The sequence below is a fragment of the Ahaetulla prasina genome, chromosome 5 (genome assembly GCF_028640845.1).
Source record: "Ahaetulla prasina isolate Xishuangbanna chromosome 5, ASM2864084v1, whole genome shotgun sequence".
Lineage (NCBI taxonomy): Eukaryota > Metazoa > Chordata > Lepidosauria > Squamata > Colubridae > Ahaetulla > Ahaetulla prasina.
In genome coordinates, this window is record NC_080543.1 from 26,854,614 (window position 1) to 26,874,335 (window position 19,722).

The 19,722-nt window shown below is 39.7% G+C and overlaps 1 protein-coding gene across 1 annotated transcript in view; it reads right to left on the reverse strand.

Annotated features, from left to right (window-relative positions):
- Nucleotides 1-13,356: 13,356 nt before the first annotated feature.
- The window catches only part of ATP8A2 (ATPase phospholipid transporting 8A2), a gene marked incomplete at its 5' end in the record, with an annotated part of 398,725 nt that continues 392,359 nt past the window's right edge, over nt 13,357-19,722 (reverse strand). Inside the window, one exon of the mRNA XM_058185167.1 lies at nt 13,357-18,084. Coding sequence (XP_058041150.1) covers nt 17,987-18,084 — 98 coding nt within the window. The remainder of the gene's footprint in view (nt 18,085-19,722) is intronic.

Consider the following 19,722-nt stretch of genomic DNA (forward strand, 5'->3'; position numbering starts at 1 on the left):
GGGTAGGTGCATTGGAATTGGAAATAGAATAGAATAGAATTTTTTATTGGCCAAGTGTGATTGGACACATATAAAGCTATATCTAGGTGCATTGGAATTGCATATAAAGCTATCGGTGATCTATTTATCCATCTTTAATCAGCTTGTTAATACATATAGATGCTAAAAATGTGAAATCAAGTTTCCTTCAGTATAAGCTTTGCTCCCGGTGACTTCATGGAGATGTTGATACAGGCCAAGATTTCTCAGCATCTAAGCATGCTGGCTGGGGAATTGTGGGAGTTGAAATCCACATATCTTAAAAGTTGCGGAGATTGAGGAAACTCTGACATAAGGGTGATGCTTTGTTTTGTTGGCAGCAAGATGGAAATAGTTTGCCATCTCCTTTCAGGATGGTTTTTTTTTTTTTTAATTTCCAAATCAACCTACAGCATTGATAACCCCTGGAGATCTCTCATTCAAGTACTAACCAGCTGGATCATCCTTAGCTTCCAATCCCAGATGGGGGGGGAGGGAATATTTGGGTGCAAATTTGATTGAACATAGAAGTGCTGATTGCCTCTAGGATCAGTTCAACATGGAGCCCAGTTCAACATTATAGAATAGAATAGAATAGATTTTTTTATTGGCCAAGTGTGATTGGACACACAAGGAATTTGTCTTGGTGCATACGCTCTCAGTGTACATCAAAGAAAAGATACCTTCATCAAGAATTCTAAGGTACAACACTTAATGATAGTCATAGGGTACAAATAAGCAATCAGGAAAAAATCAACATCAATATAAATCATAAGGATACAAGGAACAAAGTTATAGTCATAAGTGGAAGGAGATGGGTGATGGGAACGATGAGAAGATTAATAGTAGTGCAGATTTAGTAAATAATTTGACAGTGTTGAGTGGAACTATTATTTTCATGTTCATTAGAATACAATATAATGTAAACCATAATCTCTTTGTGGACTCTGCCTGTTAGAGCCAGGCATTATACTTATTTCCTCAACAAATATGGTTAATACAAACGGCAACCTACACCTTCATGAAATCACTAGGGGAGATCATCCATTGCTAAGGAATGAAGTATCAGCTTAAAGTTTCCAAAATTGGGAAACACTGATCTAGTCCATGGTGATCCATTAGAGATCTACATCTTATTGCCCCTCCAAGTTCATGCCATCAAAATCTTGCCACAAACTGCTGAATAAAAAGAGTACAATATTCTCCTTTTTTTGTTGATTTAAAATAAACAAACACGTTGAACAGTTTTTATAAGATGACAAATATCTGGGGTTTTTTTGTTTCTTTCAGCTTCCTTGTGTTTTTATTAGTTTTGGAAAGTGGCACAGTTGGTGGTTCCAGAATTGCAGGGGCATTTTGCATTCTACACAATGGGAACTGTATCCAAAAGGCTAGTTCCATAATAGACATCAAACCTCAGAAGCCATCACACGCACACACACACACACACACACACACACACTCTGTTTTCTATTGTAAGGCATTAAGATCTTACACAAGTTTATTGCCAGGAATTTCTAGGAAATGAAAGACAGATGCCATTTTTGTTTGACCCATTACTCATTATTGTCTCTTGGGCTACTCTAAACAAATTTTCCCTTTCCCACAATATTTACCCTGCATATATGCCTGCCTTTAGCCATAGTTCAACACTCCCATTGAGATTTAATCTGCTGTTTGTATAAATAGCACTGCTGCTTAGTTAATTCCATTTCACATTTCCTCCACAATCTGCACACAGTGTATACAGCTGTATTCAGTGTCCTAGACTTAACATCATCAAGTTTTGACAGATTTGTTTTCTTGCTTATTCCATGACACTGTATGTAAACCTTGTCTCAGAATTGGAATTACCCAAGTCATACACTTTTCTTCACTGGAGACTCCTTCTATGCGTGGAAATGTGAGATATGTATAACTGACAGCTTTACAAAACTCAAAATTCTTTCTGAAAAGTTTGGCTCTTGGGAAAGCTGTATGCACCCAAATTTATTTATTTATTCCTTCCTTCCTTCCTTCCTTCCTTCCTTCCTTCCTTCCTTCCTTCCTTCCTTCCTTCCTTCCTTTCTTCTTTCTCTCTCTCTTTCTGTTTTTTTTTCTTTTCCCTCCCTCCCTCCCTCCCTTCCTTTTCTATACAGGTAAATCCTTTAGAAGCAATTCTTAGAATGGTAAATATATTTATTTTATTTTATTTATTTCGTCAAGCATGTATTTTATGATAGATACAAGTGTAAACATAATTATAAATACATGTAAAGGATACGAATAAAAGAAAACATTAGGACAGGGATGGTAGGCTCGCTGATGGGCTTATGCACGCCCCTTACAGACCTCTTGGAATGGGGTGAGGTCTACAGTAGACAGTCTAAGGTTAAAGTTTTGGGGGTCTTGGAATAAAACCACAGTCAGGTAGTGCATTCCTAGATAATATCATTATTATATTATAAATATAATATAAATATATAATATAAATAATAATATAAATAGTATATATAAATAGATAATATAATAATATAATATAATAAATATAATATAATGTATAATTATAATATAATATAATATAATATAATATAATATAATATAATATAATATAATATAATATAATATAATATAATATAATATAATATAATATAATATAATATAATATAATATAATATAATATAATATAATAAATAATATTATTCCTAGAACCGTATCACAGTCAAAAATTCTATCATCACATTTGTCTGAGTATTCCTGCAACAAAATTCTGCCCTGGAGAGATTCCACTCTCAATAGCTATGTCTAAAACGCTCATTTTAATAGCTTCATGTTGTTCCTCCTAGGCTCCATATTGATGGTCTGTTTCCTTTAGGAGGCTTCTTCTGGGCATATTGATTTGATCCTCACTTTATTTATTAATCACCATTTGCTATAAGTATATATTTTTGTATCAAAGATACCTGATAATGTAAATCAGGGGTGTCAAACTGGCAGCCTGGGGGCGGTTGCATCATGCGCAGGCCATGCCCACCCCAGCTCTGTGAAGGGAAATGTGTAGCGATACGTCACATGATGGCAACATGATGCCGCGAGTTTGACACCCGTGATGCAAATGAACTAAATTCTATAATTTACGGCCAGCTGCTGAATTGTCTTTGAAAGCTAAACAGCATCAAACCTGATCAGAAGCATTTTAATGTCTAATTAAAATTAAGGAAGAAAGGGCAAAAAATAGATGGAAAAGAGAAGAAAAAGAAAACATGCATGGATACTTCCACCCACCAATCATCCAGTCAGATTTTAAAATACTTGTTTAAATGTGACCTTATGAAATAATATTAATTAGTCTTTGTTTTGATGTTGTCAATTGATACATGGAAAATGAGCATATAAATGTAAGCCAAGATGTAAATCCAGAATTTGTCTTTGCAGAGATAAATGACGTTATCTTTTTTTCTGTTCTCTCCATGCATGGGAAATAAAAGAAAGCCTAATTGAGAACTAATTGTGTAATTGAAAGCCAGCCATTAATCTAGGTTTAGTTGACATCTGTAGGTAAACTAACCAATATTCTGAGTCATGATCTGATCAGTGTTTAGTAAACCAATTTTGCCAGCATAGAATAGCAAACAAACTAAATTACTCCAATATAAGGTGAGCAGCTCTAAAAGGTAAAGGTTCCCCTCGCACATATCTGTGAGACATTCCCGACTCTAGGAGGCGGTGCTCATCTCCGTTTCAAAGCCGTAGAGCCAGTGCTGCCTGAAGACGGCTCCATGGTCATGTGGCTGGCATGATTAAATGCGAAAGGCGCACGGAACGCTGTTACCTTCCCACCAAAGCTGGTCCCTATTTTTCTACTTGCATTTTTTACATGCTTTCGAACTGCTAGGTTGGCAGAAGCTCCGACAAGTAACGGGAGCTCAGCTCGTTACAGGGCACTAGGGATTTGAACCACTGAACTTCCAACCTTTCAATCGGCAAGCTCAGCATCTTAAGTTCACTATTAAAGACTTCCGGTTGATGATGGAGACCTAAGTTGCTTGTCTCTGTGGCAGGATTGAATATTTCCTGAAATAGCAAGGTGTTATTTATACCCACAGTATATAACTATCTATGGATCTATGGGAGATCCTGCCTTTGGATGGTAAAAACACACCAATATTTTCTCAGCTTGTCCTTTCAAACCAGGAAGTCTCCCACACTCTGGGAACTAATCCTTTTTATGTTGCTAGTCCAAACTACCCAAGGTTACAAATCTGTCAGTTTTCTCATGCTCATTACACCTTCCTTCAGGCAAGATGACTTGTAAACATTTTGTTCCGACAGTACAAAGCACTGAGGGCAGCAAGGGACAGAGAGGCTATATGTCTGTTTCTTCACAGGCACCTTCTTCTTCTCAGGAACAGAGAAGCCAAGGCCAAAAATGGCTACTCCTTCCCCACGAGGCAAATTTCCGAAGCTTTACTGTTTCAATCAAGACCCAGCAATCTTAGCCAAGTTAGCCAATGATGGGGGAAGCTAGTGGGTTTGCTTCAGAGGTGGGTTTCAGCAGGTTCTGACCAGTTCTGGAGAACTAGTAGCGGAAATTCTGAGTAGTTCAGAGAACCGGTAAATACCACCTCTGACTGGCCCCACTCCCATCTATTCTCTGCCTCCCAAGTCCCAGTTGATTGGGAGGAAATGGCGATTTTACAGTATCCTTCCCTTGCCACGCCCACCAAGCCACACCACGCCCATCAAGCCACACCCACAGAACCGGTAGTAAAAAAAATTGAAATCCACCACTGGTTTGCTTATTTGATAAAAGTGGAAGAGAACTGGATCTACTTTACGAAATGCGAACTAGAGGAACAGAAACAATTCAGAAAGTATCCGTGATTTTCATAAGTAGTCTTTTTTCAAATTAGCAGTCCTTTCTAGTTTGTCTTTCTACCTTCTAGTTCACAGGTGTAGGAAGTTAGCACCCACCCCTCTCCCAGAAGAATGAAATATTTTAGGAAATATTAAAAAGGCGGAATATTATGTTTCCCTGGATGAGAAAAGGAGAAACGTGTTTTTAAAGATAAAGCAGCTCCTTGCAGCTCCCTGCCCCCCATTTCAGCTCCAGGGTGATGGGATTAAGACATGGCCCTCAGGACATGACAGGATTAGCCCTCTACCCATCTCACCACATGGCACCTGGAAAGATTATATCACCCAGCAAGGCTCAACCAATCCTGGGACTCAGGACAGCCTACAGAGTTGCCCCTGCATTGTCCCATGGGAGTCTGACAACCAATCAGAATACAAACTCAAATTCAAAAGCCCAGAAAGGGTATAAAACTCAGACACTCACAGCATCTCTTCCCTTTTTTTCCTTCAGCCAACATTATCAAGGCATGTGATCCTGTCTACCATTAAAAACCATCTTTCCAAGCAGTCTCCATGTTTCCAGTGTTTTTCCCCCCGCCTGGAACTGAACCCAGATGGACATTTCTTCCAACACAGAGTCAAATTTGATCATTTAGTAGAATTTAAATATAAGATTTTAAAAGGGGACATGACGGTTTTTTTTACTGTTGGTTCTTCAGGAAGAATGTGAACATTCCTTATCTTGATCAGTTACATTCTGACAGTAATCTTTCCTCCCAAACAGAATGGTATTAATCAGGGGTGAAATCCAATTTTTTTTTTTACCACCAGTTCTGTGGGCGTGGCTTGATGGGCATGGCAAGGGAAGGATATTGCAAAAATCTCCATTCCCACCCCACTCTGGGACCAGGTGGTTCTCCAAACTGCTCAAAATTTCCGCTACTGGTTCTCCAGAACCTGTCAGAACCTGCTGGATTTCACCCCTGGTATTAATGCTTTCCAACCAACATAATACATTCATCTGTCTGAAAGTCTCCTCTCTCCCTCCCCAATTAACAAGAGAGGCTTTCCCAGCCCTCTTCTCTCCCTCCCCTTGTAATTCCAATCTCTCTCACTCTCTTTAAAAGAGAAGTTAAGCTGCTTCTTCCTGCTCATAAAAGACTTGAAGGCAGCTGCTGTTATCCATGCTGAGCAACATAAGGAAGAACAGTTAGCACAACTGCTTTGTTCAAGACTAATGAACTGTTTTCATTCTTCTGACAGGGACAGCAGCAGCAGCAGCAGCAGCAGCAGCCCAGCCCACCCAGCCCACGGTTACAAATCATTTCCAACTCTTGCTTGGAATCGGAGGCTGGCAGTCAGCAGCACTCCACACAGCTCATGGGTGTTATTGCAAAAGGAATTTTTAATTAAAACAGTGGGCAGGTATACATTTAGGCACAATCAGATATTCTGGAAAGTGAAGGAAAAAGCTTGACACCGGGGACAAACCAAGGGTTCCGTTTTATTATTATTTAATAAGTTGGAGGGAAGTTCAGAAAAGGTAGAACAAAGGAAAAGGGGGTCTCCAACCAAGCCAAAACTTTCATGCTCTGACCTATCAGCTAAACTGAGGCAGGGTGTGGGACAGAGGTGGTATCCAGCCGGATTGGACCAGTTCGGACGAACCGGTAGTGGGCACCATCCTGCCCTATATCACTGTGTTTTTGACGCGGCACGCATGTGCGGATAGCGTTTGCGAGCAAATTGCTGGGTTGTTTGACGTCACACACATATGCAGGTGGTGCGCACAAGCAAATTGCCGTGTTTCGTGACACCGCATGCATGCATGGATGTGCACATGCTCACATTTCCAATGCTGGGCGAACCAGTTGCTACAGTATGTGAAGCCCACCTCTGGTGTGGGACAAATGGTGTTTGCCAAACTAAAAAGGGCTCTCTTTTCATTAGGCCCTAAAATATGACATATGGCATTTTGGAGCTAAGGATCATACTAGTCTTGGAGAAGCACACCAGGGATGACATACCAGCAGGGCCACAGAGTTGGCTTTAGAATAGAATAGAATAGAATAGAATAGAATAGAATAGAATAGAATAGAATAGAATAGAATAGAATAGAATAGAATTTTTATTGGCCAAGTGTGATTGGACACACAAGGAATTTGTCTTGGTGCATATGCTCTCAGTGTACATAAAAGAAAAGATACGTTCATCAAGGTACAACATTTACAACACAATTGATAGTCAACATATCAATATAAATCATAAGGATTGCCAGCAACAAAGTTACAGTCATACAGTCATAAGTGGAAAGAGATTGGTGATGGGAACTATGAGAAGATTAATAGTAGTGCAGATTTAGTAAATAGTTTGACAGTGTTGAGGGAATTATTTGTTTAGCAGAGTGATGGCCTTCGGGAAAAAAATGTTCTTGTATCTAGTTGTTCTGGTGTGCAGTGCTCTATAGCGTCGTTTTGAGGGTAGGAGTTGAAACAGTTTATGTCCTGGATGTGAGGGATCTGTAAATATTTTCACGGCCCTCTTCTTGATTCGTGCAGTATACAGGTCCTCAATGGAAGGCAGGTTGGTAGCAATTATTTTTTCTGCAGTTCTAATTATCCTCTGAAGTCTGTGTCTTTCTTGTTGGGTTGCAGAACCGAACCAGACAGTTATAGAGGTGCAAATGACAGACTCAATAATTTCTCTGTAGAATATATATTTATATATGATAACAGCCATCAGGACACTTTATGCTGTTTGCTGGAAATACATTTAGTTTCTTCATTAGAGGAACAGCAACTGAAAATATGGAGAGACATGTCCCCAACCAAAATCAATTCATGGACAAAAAAACAAACAAAAAAAAACAAGTCTGGTGTTGATTTCAGTTCGACTTGAAAATATTTTATAAAATATATCTGTAATGGGATGTGTGAATGACCTTGGGAGACAGCAGGAAGAGCTGTAGACTAGTCCAGGGGTCTCCAACCTTGGCAACTTTAAGACTTGTGGACTTCAACTCCCAGAATTGTGGGAGTTGAAGTCCACAAGTCTTAAAGTTGTGAAGGTTGGAGACCCCTGGACTAGACCACTGTCATGCAAAAGGTATCTCAGGGAATAGAAACAGAAGGGACATGGGAAGTATCTTAGAAAGGACCTTCCTTAGTTTTCTGGAAAGTAAAAGTAAAGGAGCCTAACCTTAACTCCAAGATTTAATTTTAATAATAATTGAATATAACTGTATTGAAAGGGTTGAACTGTCAAATCGCTATGAAACTATTCTTCCTTAATTCAGATTGAGGTGTAAGCATAAAAGACAGATATTTCTTCCAGTGGAATAATATGAACTTTTTTTTTTAAACACTATATTGCTTTGCAAACTTTCCCATGTAAGATGTGCATTGCAATTTGCCTTTTTTTTACTGACAAATAGAGGCAACGGAAAGACTAAAGGATGCCGAAAGGCTCAAGAGAATATATACACTGTGAATATGGAGAAATTCCCACCTACCTTCACCCTCACTCAAGAAGAGATGTGTTTACATGGAGTTTCACATAACATAACATTTCTATCTTCGTGATTTCATTTTTAATAGTAATTTTATTGAACACTGCAGTAAAATGATCACTAATACAAACTAAGAAAATAAAGTGCTTGAAAGAAAGAAAAGAAAGACTTTTTTTCATAGCAAGCATAAACTATTTATGTTTGTTTATTTATCAAATTTGAAGATTACCCTTTTACTTACTGTCTGATGCTGGGCGGTGACTTAGAATAATTTATACTACAGTAGTATAAATTGCAGCAAAACATTATTTTATGGCTTGAAGAGAAACTGCTTTCTGCTTTGGATCCCATCCTTGGCCTTGTGGAGTTTCCAAGAGTTTAGTGAAATCACCCAGTAAGTACAATAAGCCTAAAAATGAAGAATTCCTATTTCTAACTTTGATATCTTTGCCTCTTTCTGACTTACTCTCATGCCAATAATGGCGTTCAGTTTCTCCTGCATTCCTATTTGCCCACAACGTCAAGGGGGCACAGCAATGTCTGCGTAAGAAGGAAGAGGGGACGTCTACATGAAGCAACGAGGAGCAGTGAAAGTGCATTTGGTTTGGTTTACAGATGCAACAAGAAAAAATAAGCTAAAATATGTGTGTGTGTGTGTGTGTGTGTGTGTGCGGTGTGTAATACTCATTATCATCATTTTAGCCACTGCATTGTCTATCCCAGGGGTTGGCAACCTTAAACATGCAAAAAGCCACAAAGGTCCTAGCCAGAAGCCCCTGTTCAATTCTGGAGCCGACCAGAAGTCTGGTTTCCCCATCATAGTCTCCTCCTAGCGCGGTGTCCTTTTTCCTCTGCTGATTGGAAGTCAGTTTCCCCACCATAGAGCCTCCTCCTAGCATGACATCCTTTTTCCTCTACCTGTGTTAACCGAAAGCCCTATCAATTGTGGAGCCAATCAGCAACAGGGAGCCACAGCAGAGGCATGAAAGAGCCACATGCGGCTCCAGAGCTGCGGGTTGCTGACCCCTGGTTTATCCACTGCAGGATGAGGGCCTTTTCTGCATGTTTCCAACCAATATGGTCTTGAGCTTTCTTTTGCCAATTGGGCCCGCAATACTTGCTGATGTTGTTGATCCATCTCATTTTAGGTCTCTTTAGTGGATGCTTTTTATCAAGTGGAATCCATTCTATGACTGCCTTGCTCCTCCTACCATCAGCTCTTCTTGGTATGTGACCAGCCCATTTCCATTTCAATTCTTTTATTCTTTTGATGGCATTGTATATTTTCGTTTGTTTTCTAATCCATGTGCAGGTCTTTCTATCTTGTCTTATGATGCCGAGCTCTTTGCGCCACTTGTAGCTTTTGTATTGATTGTGAGGTCAGTGTCCATGTTTTGCTGGCATATGTTAGAATAGGTAGCACACACTGATCAGAAGTTTTTTCCCTTCAGGCATAGGGGCATATTATTTAGTATTATTTAATACTGAATAATAGAATTTGAAAAGATGCAAGTTTGTAATTTAACAGAGACGAGGTCCCTGAAATAAATTGCTACTTAGTTGTTGCTTTTGTTGAATGAAAAATTTAGGCCAGATTTCCCCCTGCTGAGGTCCTCAGATTTCTTTGATTATAGCTTTCATTACATCCAAATATTGTACCTTTGCATAACAGAATTTGCACTCTCACTCATTTTGAAGGTCCAAGTCAGGTAAGTTGCTTACAACTAATTTGCAGCAGGGAGACACAAATGGTTCAAGAAACAGGATTCTAGCCTACCTAGAAACTAAGAAGCTACCATCTATGCTCTGCAATAATATGGTATAATTTTATATGTTGCCGCATTGACTCCTGTATCTATTTATCTGTCTGCTAGAGTTGGTCCTTGGATTACAATGGCAATTGAGAAATTGCATGGTCTGAAACATGCTGTTGTAAACATTTCAACATCACATGACTGCATTGCTTAACGACTTAACGACAACAATCCTGGCTGTCCCATTGCCTATGTTAAGTGGACACCATGCAAGTCTTTAAGTGAAGGCTCACATGACAGTGAGGTGACAATGAGGTGAAAAAGCCATTGAAACCATGTGCCAAGGAAGCAGGCTGGCAGGTGAGAGTTATGGACAGTAAGGTGCTATGGAGTAGCAGTGGGGTGCCATAAGTTGGTATTACAGACTGCAGGTGGGCAGGCCATGGTGTGAAGTGGCACTGCAGAGTGTGGGCAGGTGCTATGCAGTGCAGGTGAGCAGGAACTGCAGAATACCAGATCCGCATGCTGCCCAGGGCTCCTCAAATGAAAGGAGTGGGAGGAATCTGCTGGCTTTCCTATTGACTTTTGTTGTACAAAGCTGGCAGGGAAAGTCGCAATTGGCTAACACATGACTGTGGGATGCTGCAACAGTTATAATTGCAAGCCAATTGACAAACAGTTGAATTGTGCTGGGGACATTATGACAGTGGCAATTTTGAGGACTGGTCATAGGTCCGTCTCATTCAGTGCCATCATAATTTTGAATGGTTGCTGAACAATGGTATAATCCAAGGACTACCTGTATTAACCTATTGATCCCTTTCATACACTCCCCCAAAATTAGCTATTGCAAGATTGGGAAGCTCTATTTATTCCTCTTTTTAAAGCTCATTTTCGGAAGCTTATGTAAACTGATCACCAGAATTATATTAAGAGTTGATTAGGAGCCTTTCCATACTGCTAAAAAAAATATCCACCCATTTTTAAAAAGTTGGCAGAACACCATGTTGTTATGACAATTACTATCCTCCCTGTTGACCCTGGCCTCTGATTGATGACAAATAAGTGACAATGCCTAACAGGTTTTATACAGCTGCTGACTGCTGTTGGGCTGTTTCAGAACAATGGGGAAACACTGAGATTGGTACTGTTACGAGTAAGGATGACTTAAGTTTTTTATGTTTTTGGGGAAAAGATGAAAGCGGTGATAGGGGGATAAAGCAGGACAAAGACATTGTCAAGGCACGTTTGAATCATGGTTAGGTGCAAGCGGTGTTTCTCATGATGAAATGCCCTTTGTATCTTAGTGGAGAAAGAGATATGATGGGTTTTATTCAGTAGTGGGTTGCCCCCAGTTCGGACCGGTTCTATAGAACTGGTAGTAAAACTGATGGGAGGCTCCACCCACTGACCCAGATATCATCAAAAGTGATCTGTGCATGTGCAAAAGCTTCTGCGCATGCGCAGAAGAGTACATGCGTGTGCGAGCGTAGCAAACCAGTACAATGCGAACCGGTAGTAAAGGCAAGTAGAACCCACCCCTGATTTTATTATCTCTATTTACTTTTCTCTTTCTAATAAAAACCTGCCATTCCTTTCCATCTGAAGGCCATGCTACATATCAAAACTGATCAGAAAGTAAAACAATCCAATATATAAAGAGGAAAGAAAGGAATCATAGTAGCCATCAGTCAGTATAGAATACTGTATATCTCCCTTTGTTTTTCACTTGTTTTTCACGCTGTAGGTGCCATTTAAAAAGAAACAATGGTTCCACCCCACAAAACGTCCTTCTGGATGCCCCGATTTTCACTTTCATTATTACTGGAGCACCACCAGAGCAGAAACCTTCACGATGAGAAGCTCTACAACCCCTTCCAGGTTGTTCTCTCCAGATGGTCATGCTATTTCCTCCAAGGCAGGGGTGTCAAACATGATTTCATTGAGGGATGCATCAGGCTCGTGTTTGATCTCAGGGGGTTGGATGGGCATGGCTTAGGTGGGCATGGCCATCTCGATGTCATTCATGCCAGGGGTACCTGTGATGGCCCAGGCACGGTTGTGGGGATCCTCCTGCCGCCCTCTGCCAGTGAAAACGTGCGGCCCTCCCGGGCTCCATTTTCCCTGGCAGAGGGCTGGAGGCCATTGTGGCCAAAAATGGGGCCCGGGAGGGCCACGAACAGCCCTCTTGAGCTCCGGTTTTGCTGGCAAAGGCACCGCAGGCCAGTCTTCCGCTATTTCCAGGGCAGCCCCGCAGGACAGATCTAAGACCCCATGGGCCGGATCTGGCCTATGAGCCTTGAGTTTAACATCCCTGCTTCAAGGGATCAGAGAGTTATATTCAAAACGATGTTACAACTTAATCTAGAAATGCTTTCAAAATCTGCTTTTCTGTCTATAGATATTGGATTAAAGAGTTTATTAAAATGGTTCAATAATGATTTTCAAAAATAAAGCAGCACCATTGACAATGGCTTCCCCAAACCAGAAAATAATAAAACTGGATATGATGAAGTGGAAAATGCAGTTTGCAAAATGCTTTTTGAAAGATGTCAATGGAAGTTCTCAGTCACCCAACTCATAGTTGTCCCAAAAGTGCTTTTTCAAAAGGCAACTGGATTTTATTTTTCCTTGAAGTTAGAACTGAAGATGCTTCTTGGATGAAACGTGAAATGTCCTCAAGGAAAAATAAAGTCCAGTTGCCTTTTGAAAAAAGCACATTTGGGATTTTTGGAAAGATGAATAATTCTGCAAATCTCTTTGGAAGAGCCAAAAGTACTGAAAAATATTTACGGGCAATTTAGACTCAGATGTAAAAATGTCAATTTATACGGATGAAAAACAACGGAAAGACCGAGAACTGAGTTGTTGCTTTCCTTGAACAATACTAATATAATTGGATTGGAACAACAGGTAATGTATAGAGAATTTGGGTAGAGGATATACTACATGTGACTAAATAGGCTGAAATTCATTAACAGTTTGGGGAAACCACCATGAAATCCTCTGTGAATTTCTCAAAATTATTTGAGACTCGTTCTAATGAAAGAGACATGATTCTTGTCATGATGCATTCAGAAGTAGGTAAGGCTTTCAAACAATCCATAGCCACCTAGTGTGTTATATGTAATAACTATAAATATCAAATCCATTTACTGAAACTTTCAAGACAGAAGACCGTATTTACTTGGCATTTTTTAAAATACAATTATATACGTGTGTGTATATATAAAGGTAAGGCTTTTTATTTACATAAACACTAGGTATGATAAAGCTATTGTCTTTGTACACAATAAATTATTACAGTTTGGAAAGATTACATACAAGCAGAGCATATCAGTTGTTTTCATATGGAGTTATCTGTTCATGTCTTCCCAAAGGTAAGCGGAACTGCTGTTAAACTTACCTCCCCTCCCAACAAATGACAAGGACAGAGACCTCCAGATTTCTTTTTCATGCTAGAAAGAACACGTGAGTATTGTCAATGGTACTGAATAGTGTCATACGTGACACTTGCAAGGTGGGTGGGATCAGAAGAGGTGAATTTGTATACTTTCAATAACGTTGGGTTCCCTCTCTGAGGAAAACTAATGGAATCTCCCTGGACTGGGATTGCTTCATTTTACATTGCCAATAGATTTCAACAACAACCGATACAATACTGCAAGCTACCATTACAAATTGCCTTTTTCCAAAAGAGAGAGAGAAAGAGAGGAGGAGGAAACTGGGAAATACTGAGTTTTTTGACAATAATTTCAGATCTCTGAAATATACCCTCCCTCAAAAGTCTGTTTATTTGGGACAAAGCCATTTCAGATAGCTCCTGCTCATTTTCACTTGCCTTAAAGCAGATTTGAAGACATGAAAAATGACTTAATCGGTATGTGAGACATACACCACAGAAAAAGAACTAGATGGTTTTGACCTAAATAATAATAATAAAAATAAACTAGGTGAGTAACCTCAAGATGTGTATATACAATAGGGCTGTCAGATCCAGCCTGCAAAAATCTAGACGGCCAGTAGATGGAAGGGGTTTTTGTATCTCTCTGCTGACATCTTGTGGTTGCCTTGGTTTTTGCAGCTAAGAAGTTAAAATCCAGGTGGTCCTCAGTTTATGATGGCAATTGGGCCCAGATCTGCCATCAGTAAGTGATACGGTAATAAAGTGAGGTGTTGCTGGCTGTGTCGCTTAGTGACAGCAATTCCAGAAGCCCCAGTTCCCATAGTTAAACAAGGCTCGCGTGGATTGTTGAATGAGGATCTCGCGTGACTGCTAGCTCTGAATTTTCCATTGATTTTGCTTGTGGGAAGCCAGCAGAAAATGTTGGAAATCAAATCACATGATTGTGACTCACTGTGACATTGCAATTGTAAGCCAGGAGCTGCATTCACATGACTGTGGGGATGCTGGGTCAAACGGAATGATGAGGATTGTCATAAGTACTATTCATTCAACACAGTCTGAACTTTGAAAGGTTGCTGAAGAAATGGTTGTAACCTGAGAACTCCTTGTAAAGAGTTGATTTTGTTGTGCATCATGTAAGGAGCTTCTTTTCAAATAATTCTATGAATTTAACTTTTTGGGTGTAGCTCTAACAGAGTTGGAGGGGACCTTGTAGGTCATCTAGTCCAATCCCCTGCACAAGCAGGAGACCCCACACTATTTCTGACAGATGGCAGTCCAGTCTCTTCTTAAAAGCTTCCAGTGATGAAGGTCCCACAACATCTGAAGGCAACTTCTGTTCCATTGGTTGATTGATCTGTCTAAGCTCTCTAACTCTCAAAATTGTTGGGAGAAATTAATTAGCTAAACTGGCAAAATGTATTGTTTAACTTAATCCTTTACAAGTTTCCTTAGAATTAAGACCCAATGTAATAAATGGGTCTTACTCCTAGGATTGCAGCCTAAGCTTTGCAGTATAGTTATTAGCTTCAACTGTTCAGATTTTAAGCTCTGAATTCTAGAAGGACAATTGGTTTATTTACCTGCTGATATGGATAAATGTGCTTAACTTATATTACTGTATATGTATATGGATATAATGGAATGGTAGATAGGACTGCTAATATTTGGGTGGGGGGATTTAGGGTGGGCTATACAATGTGATTTCAGAAATATGCCCCAGAAAGTTATTTTTTTGCAGATCTTTCTTAAGTTATAGTGAACAATACTGTGTGAACCTGAAAAAAAATGTTGCTCCTCTAAGAATCACACTTACTTTACTGAACTGACTTCTTAAAGCAACAGTCAAGTCTGGAAAAAAATCAAATTGTGTTAAAGAACAGGAAGGAGGTGCTGTGTTTGTACAAGGCCTAAAGCATTTCTCCCAAATCATTTTTAAGCTCATGTAGAGCTAATTGATGCTATGTCCTTCCCAATTATGGTCCAAGGAAAACCATTAGAATGCTGTGGAATAATAATAAAAACATTCTACAAGAAAATGTTAAAAGTGGTACATATTGAATAATGACACTCAAGTACTGGAATTGATTTCAGCCCCTTCAGCCTAGATAAAGAGATGGTTAACTTCTTTTTGCTGGCTGAGTAGATCTCTCCATGACCAAATTTTCTGAAATCTCCCTATGTTCCAGAGCAGGAGTCTCCAATCTTGTCAACTTTAAAACTTATGGACTTCAACTCCCAGAGTTCCTCAGCCAGCTTTGCTGGCTGAGGAATTCTGGGAGTTGAAGTCCACAAGTCTTAAAGTTGACATGGCTGAAGACCCCTGTTCCAGAGGACTATCAGCAAAAAGGAGTAATAAAGTGTCAACTTTTTAAGGCCTTATATACAGCACACAGGATAACCGGCCGATGCACCTGAGGACAAAGTTGCAATGATGTTTATCTTAAGCTATTCAGAAATGTAGTGAGGCTGCTAGGACTAAGGCTTGCTTAGATAGCAGCACCAGGTGAATCTGAGGGCTTTATTCATATCTTGCTTTCTCTGAAATCATGCAGGATTCCAGGGTATTCCAGAGGGGCCTGTAGAGATTCTCAGTCATCCCAGGTCATAGTTGTCCCAAAGAAGAAGCTTCTTGGATGAGAAGTGAAACATCTTCAAAGAAAAACAAGAAAGTCTAGTTGCCTTCTGAAAAAACACCTTTGGATCCTTCCAGAGAGGGTATCAACCATTTAAGCAAGAGTTCTTTGCATTTCTCAGGATTTCATTACAAAAAAATAATAATCCAGAAATTAAAATAGCATGGAAAAGAAAAGTTAGGAGGATATCCTTTTTGTGGTTGACCTGTGAACACAATTGCTTACTGGCATGCTAAGTAGGCATGTCAACTTATTTTTCTGGTAGGATTTTTTTGTGTGATCTTAACGATGCACGACAGGTAGAATTATTAGCAAACAGAAGCTCCTTTACTAAAAGTGCTACCTTCTCTTTAACAGAATTATCTTTGCAGCACAGAAAGCCCTGCCAGAAGAAGTAGGCAACCCAAACAATAGCCCAATATTTTGCAATACAATCTGGATGTATTTTTACAACCAATCCTCACAGGTCATTGTTCCCTGAAGTGGCCATGCCATGACCTTGGAGGCTGATTTTTAAGAAAAATAAACAACCACCATTAACTGAAATTTCTCTCTACTTGTTGCAATATTTCCCACAACCATAGAAAACATTTAAACATCCTTATGCCATTTTTCCAAGTGATGAATAGAAACAGAGATGCTAAAGTTACTACAGGTTAAGTCTTCATTTATTTCACTGATATATTTTCTCAAGGGAGGAGATTACTTTTTCACTGTGTGTTTATTTGAAAGGAGATCTCGTTACATCGTAGCAAAAACTTTGGGGTCACCTTAATAAGGACCTGTAGTACTTTCCTGATCTTTCCAATCTTTCTTAAGGTCCTGTTAGTCCAATATGTAGTCATATACGGTCTCTCAAAAGTTCTAATGAGTTTCACAAGCAGAAGATGTTAAGGCACCAGCTTGTCTCTGCACTTGTGTGCTGGAGTATTTTAAGTCATGAGCCACAGTGGGGACAAAATGTTAAATTGATTAACTGACTTTAAAGCTAGATACTTGCTTTGTCTCTTCATCAGAACAATAATATATTTTTTTCTCCGTTTCATACCAGACCAGATCTATCTCATGACTTAATAAAAAGCTGCACTTCAGCTGTAATTTTGAGACACAGGCCTGCCATTCAAATGACTTGGGTGACAGATAGTATTGCAGCAGAGTAAATGATTGTGGATGTCTGTGTGTGGTTTGCGTAAACAAGCTAAGAATTCTGTAAAGTATTTTGTATAGTGCTGATCCATTCCAAGATAAGCTGTTGATGATTGTTCTAGGGCCTGATTTCTTTCCTCTCCCTTTTTTCCCCCCTGGGTTATATTTGCTTCTCTGTACTTCTTCGCCTCCCTGTAAACATTCCAGTCAAATAAACAGTGAGTATTATAAAGGCTTCATACATGCAGCTAAGTCTGGGCATGACAAAATGGGAAGTCTGAATTCAGCAAAGGTAGATCAGCAAATGGGCCTTATCACCTTTTTGATTTTCTCTGCAAAACCACAAATACCTTTTGCCCTGCCTCTTGAAAAAAATGGCAATAGAAACAAAACGTTTTCAGCATCACACCTTGGACAGCAGAGCCAAATCTTTCATAAGCCATGTAAACCAAAAGAACAGCTGGCTTCCGGCAAGGACTGCTCTCTCTCCCCCCACCCCACCCCAAAGTGTGCTCAAGGTCTGGAAGCAGCATAGAGAACAAACTTGTTGGCTAAGGCCACAGTAAAAAGTTTTCCAGTGTTTACGTTGCTGCTGCCAGCCTTACTCAAGGGTGTATTCACAGTGGACACATTGATCCACATCTCTTTCCTCCAGCCACCAATCAAGGGGAAGAAGTCCATGTTATTCGACTCCGGCTCTCTGCTTTGTAGTGTCGTAGGATCGAACAACTTGAGACTGAGAGACGACCCCGTGCTCCTCTTGAGAAAAAGCGTAACCATCTGGAGGGAGAAGAGGAAAGAGCCGAAAAAGAGAATTGGAGTCAGAGAGAGGTTACAGTTTGTTTCTTTAACAATGATGAGAGACGATCAGAAGCAGTTAAACCCAGTTCAGCCCACACAACTACAGTCTTTTTTTCTGATGTTCTTTTAGGGTAATGTGAATAACGCAGAACAGAAGGGACCATTATCCCAGCCAGTGGTGGGATTCAGCCAGTTCGCACCACTTCGGGGGAACCGGTTGTTAACTTTCTGAGCAGTTTGGCAAACTGGTTGTTGGAAGAAATCATTAGGGCAGAGAACCGGTTGTTCAATTACTTGAATCCCACCATTGATCCCAGTCCTAGATCTGACTTCAGCAACAGAGTGGTCAATGACTGGAATGCACTACCTGACTCTGTTATTACATCCTCGAATCCCCAAAACTTTAACTTTAAAATGTCTACCGTGGACCTCACCCAGGGGTGAAATCCAGCAGGTTTTGACAGGTTCTGGAGAACCGGTAGCAGAAATTTTGTGTAGTTCGGAGAACCAGCAAATACCACCTCTGGCTGGCCCCAGAGTGGAGTGGGAATGGAGATTTTTCAATATCCTTCCCCCAGAAGTGGGGAGGGAATGGGGATTTTGCAGTATCCTTCCCCTGCCATGCCCACTAAGCTACAAAGAACCGGTCGTAAAAAAATTTGGATTTCACCACTGACCTCACCCCATTCCTAAGAGGTTTGTAAAGGGGGCATGCATAAGCACACCAGCGTGCCTACTGTCCCCATTTATTCGTACTCATTTCCTGTGTTCATATCCATGTTTATACCTGTTTTCTCATACATGTTTGACTAAATAACTAAATAAATAAATAAATAAATTAGAATAAAAATCAGGAACATTGTAGATTAAACTCGTCTTCTCCCAAACTCAACATCTTATGTTCTTACGCCATCCCTGTTTATTCGTACTCATTTCCTGTGTTCATATCCATGTTTATACCTGTTTTCTCATACATGTTTGACTAAATAACTAAATAACTAAATTAGAATAAAAATCAGGAACATTGTAGATTAAACTCGTCTTCTCCCAAACTCAACATCTTATGTTCTTACGCCATCCCTGTTTATTCGTACTCATTTCCTGTGTTCATATCCATGTTTATACCTGTTTTCTCATACATGTTTGACTAAATAACTAAATAACTAAATAACTAAATTAGAATAAAAATCAGGAACATTGTAGATTAAACTCGTCTTCTCCCAAACTCAACATCTTATGTTCTTACGCCATCCCTGTTTGTAACCCAAGGGAGAAATATTGGGAGAACTGAACCAAATCCAGAGCGAGGAACTGTGGTACCTCAAACATAACTGCTGCTCAGGGAGCATTAATAATAGACATGGTCCCACATCCATTATTTTCAGAGTAAACATGAGTCACATACCAATGCATACAGTAGTTTTTAAGTAGGGTGTGAGAAAGGTTTAGAGAAGTGTTTCTCAACCTTGGCAACTTTTAAGACTATTATTTTTTATTTATTTATTTGTCAAGCATGTATAAGATAACAGATATAAGTATAAACATGATTATGAATACATAAAATGGATACATATAAATGGGGACGGTAGGACAGGGATGGTAGGCACATTGGTGCAT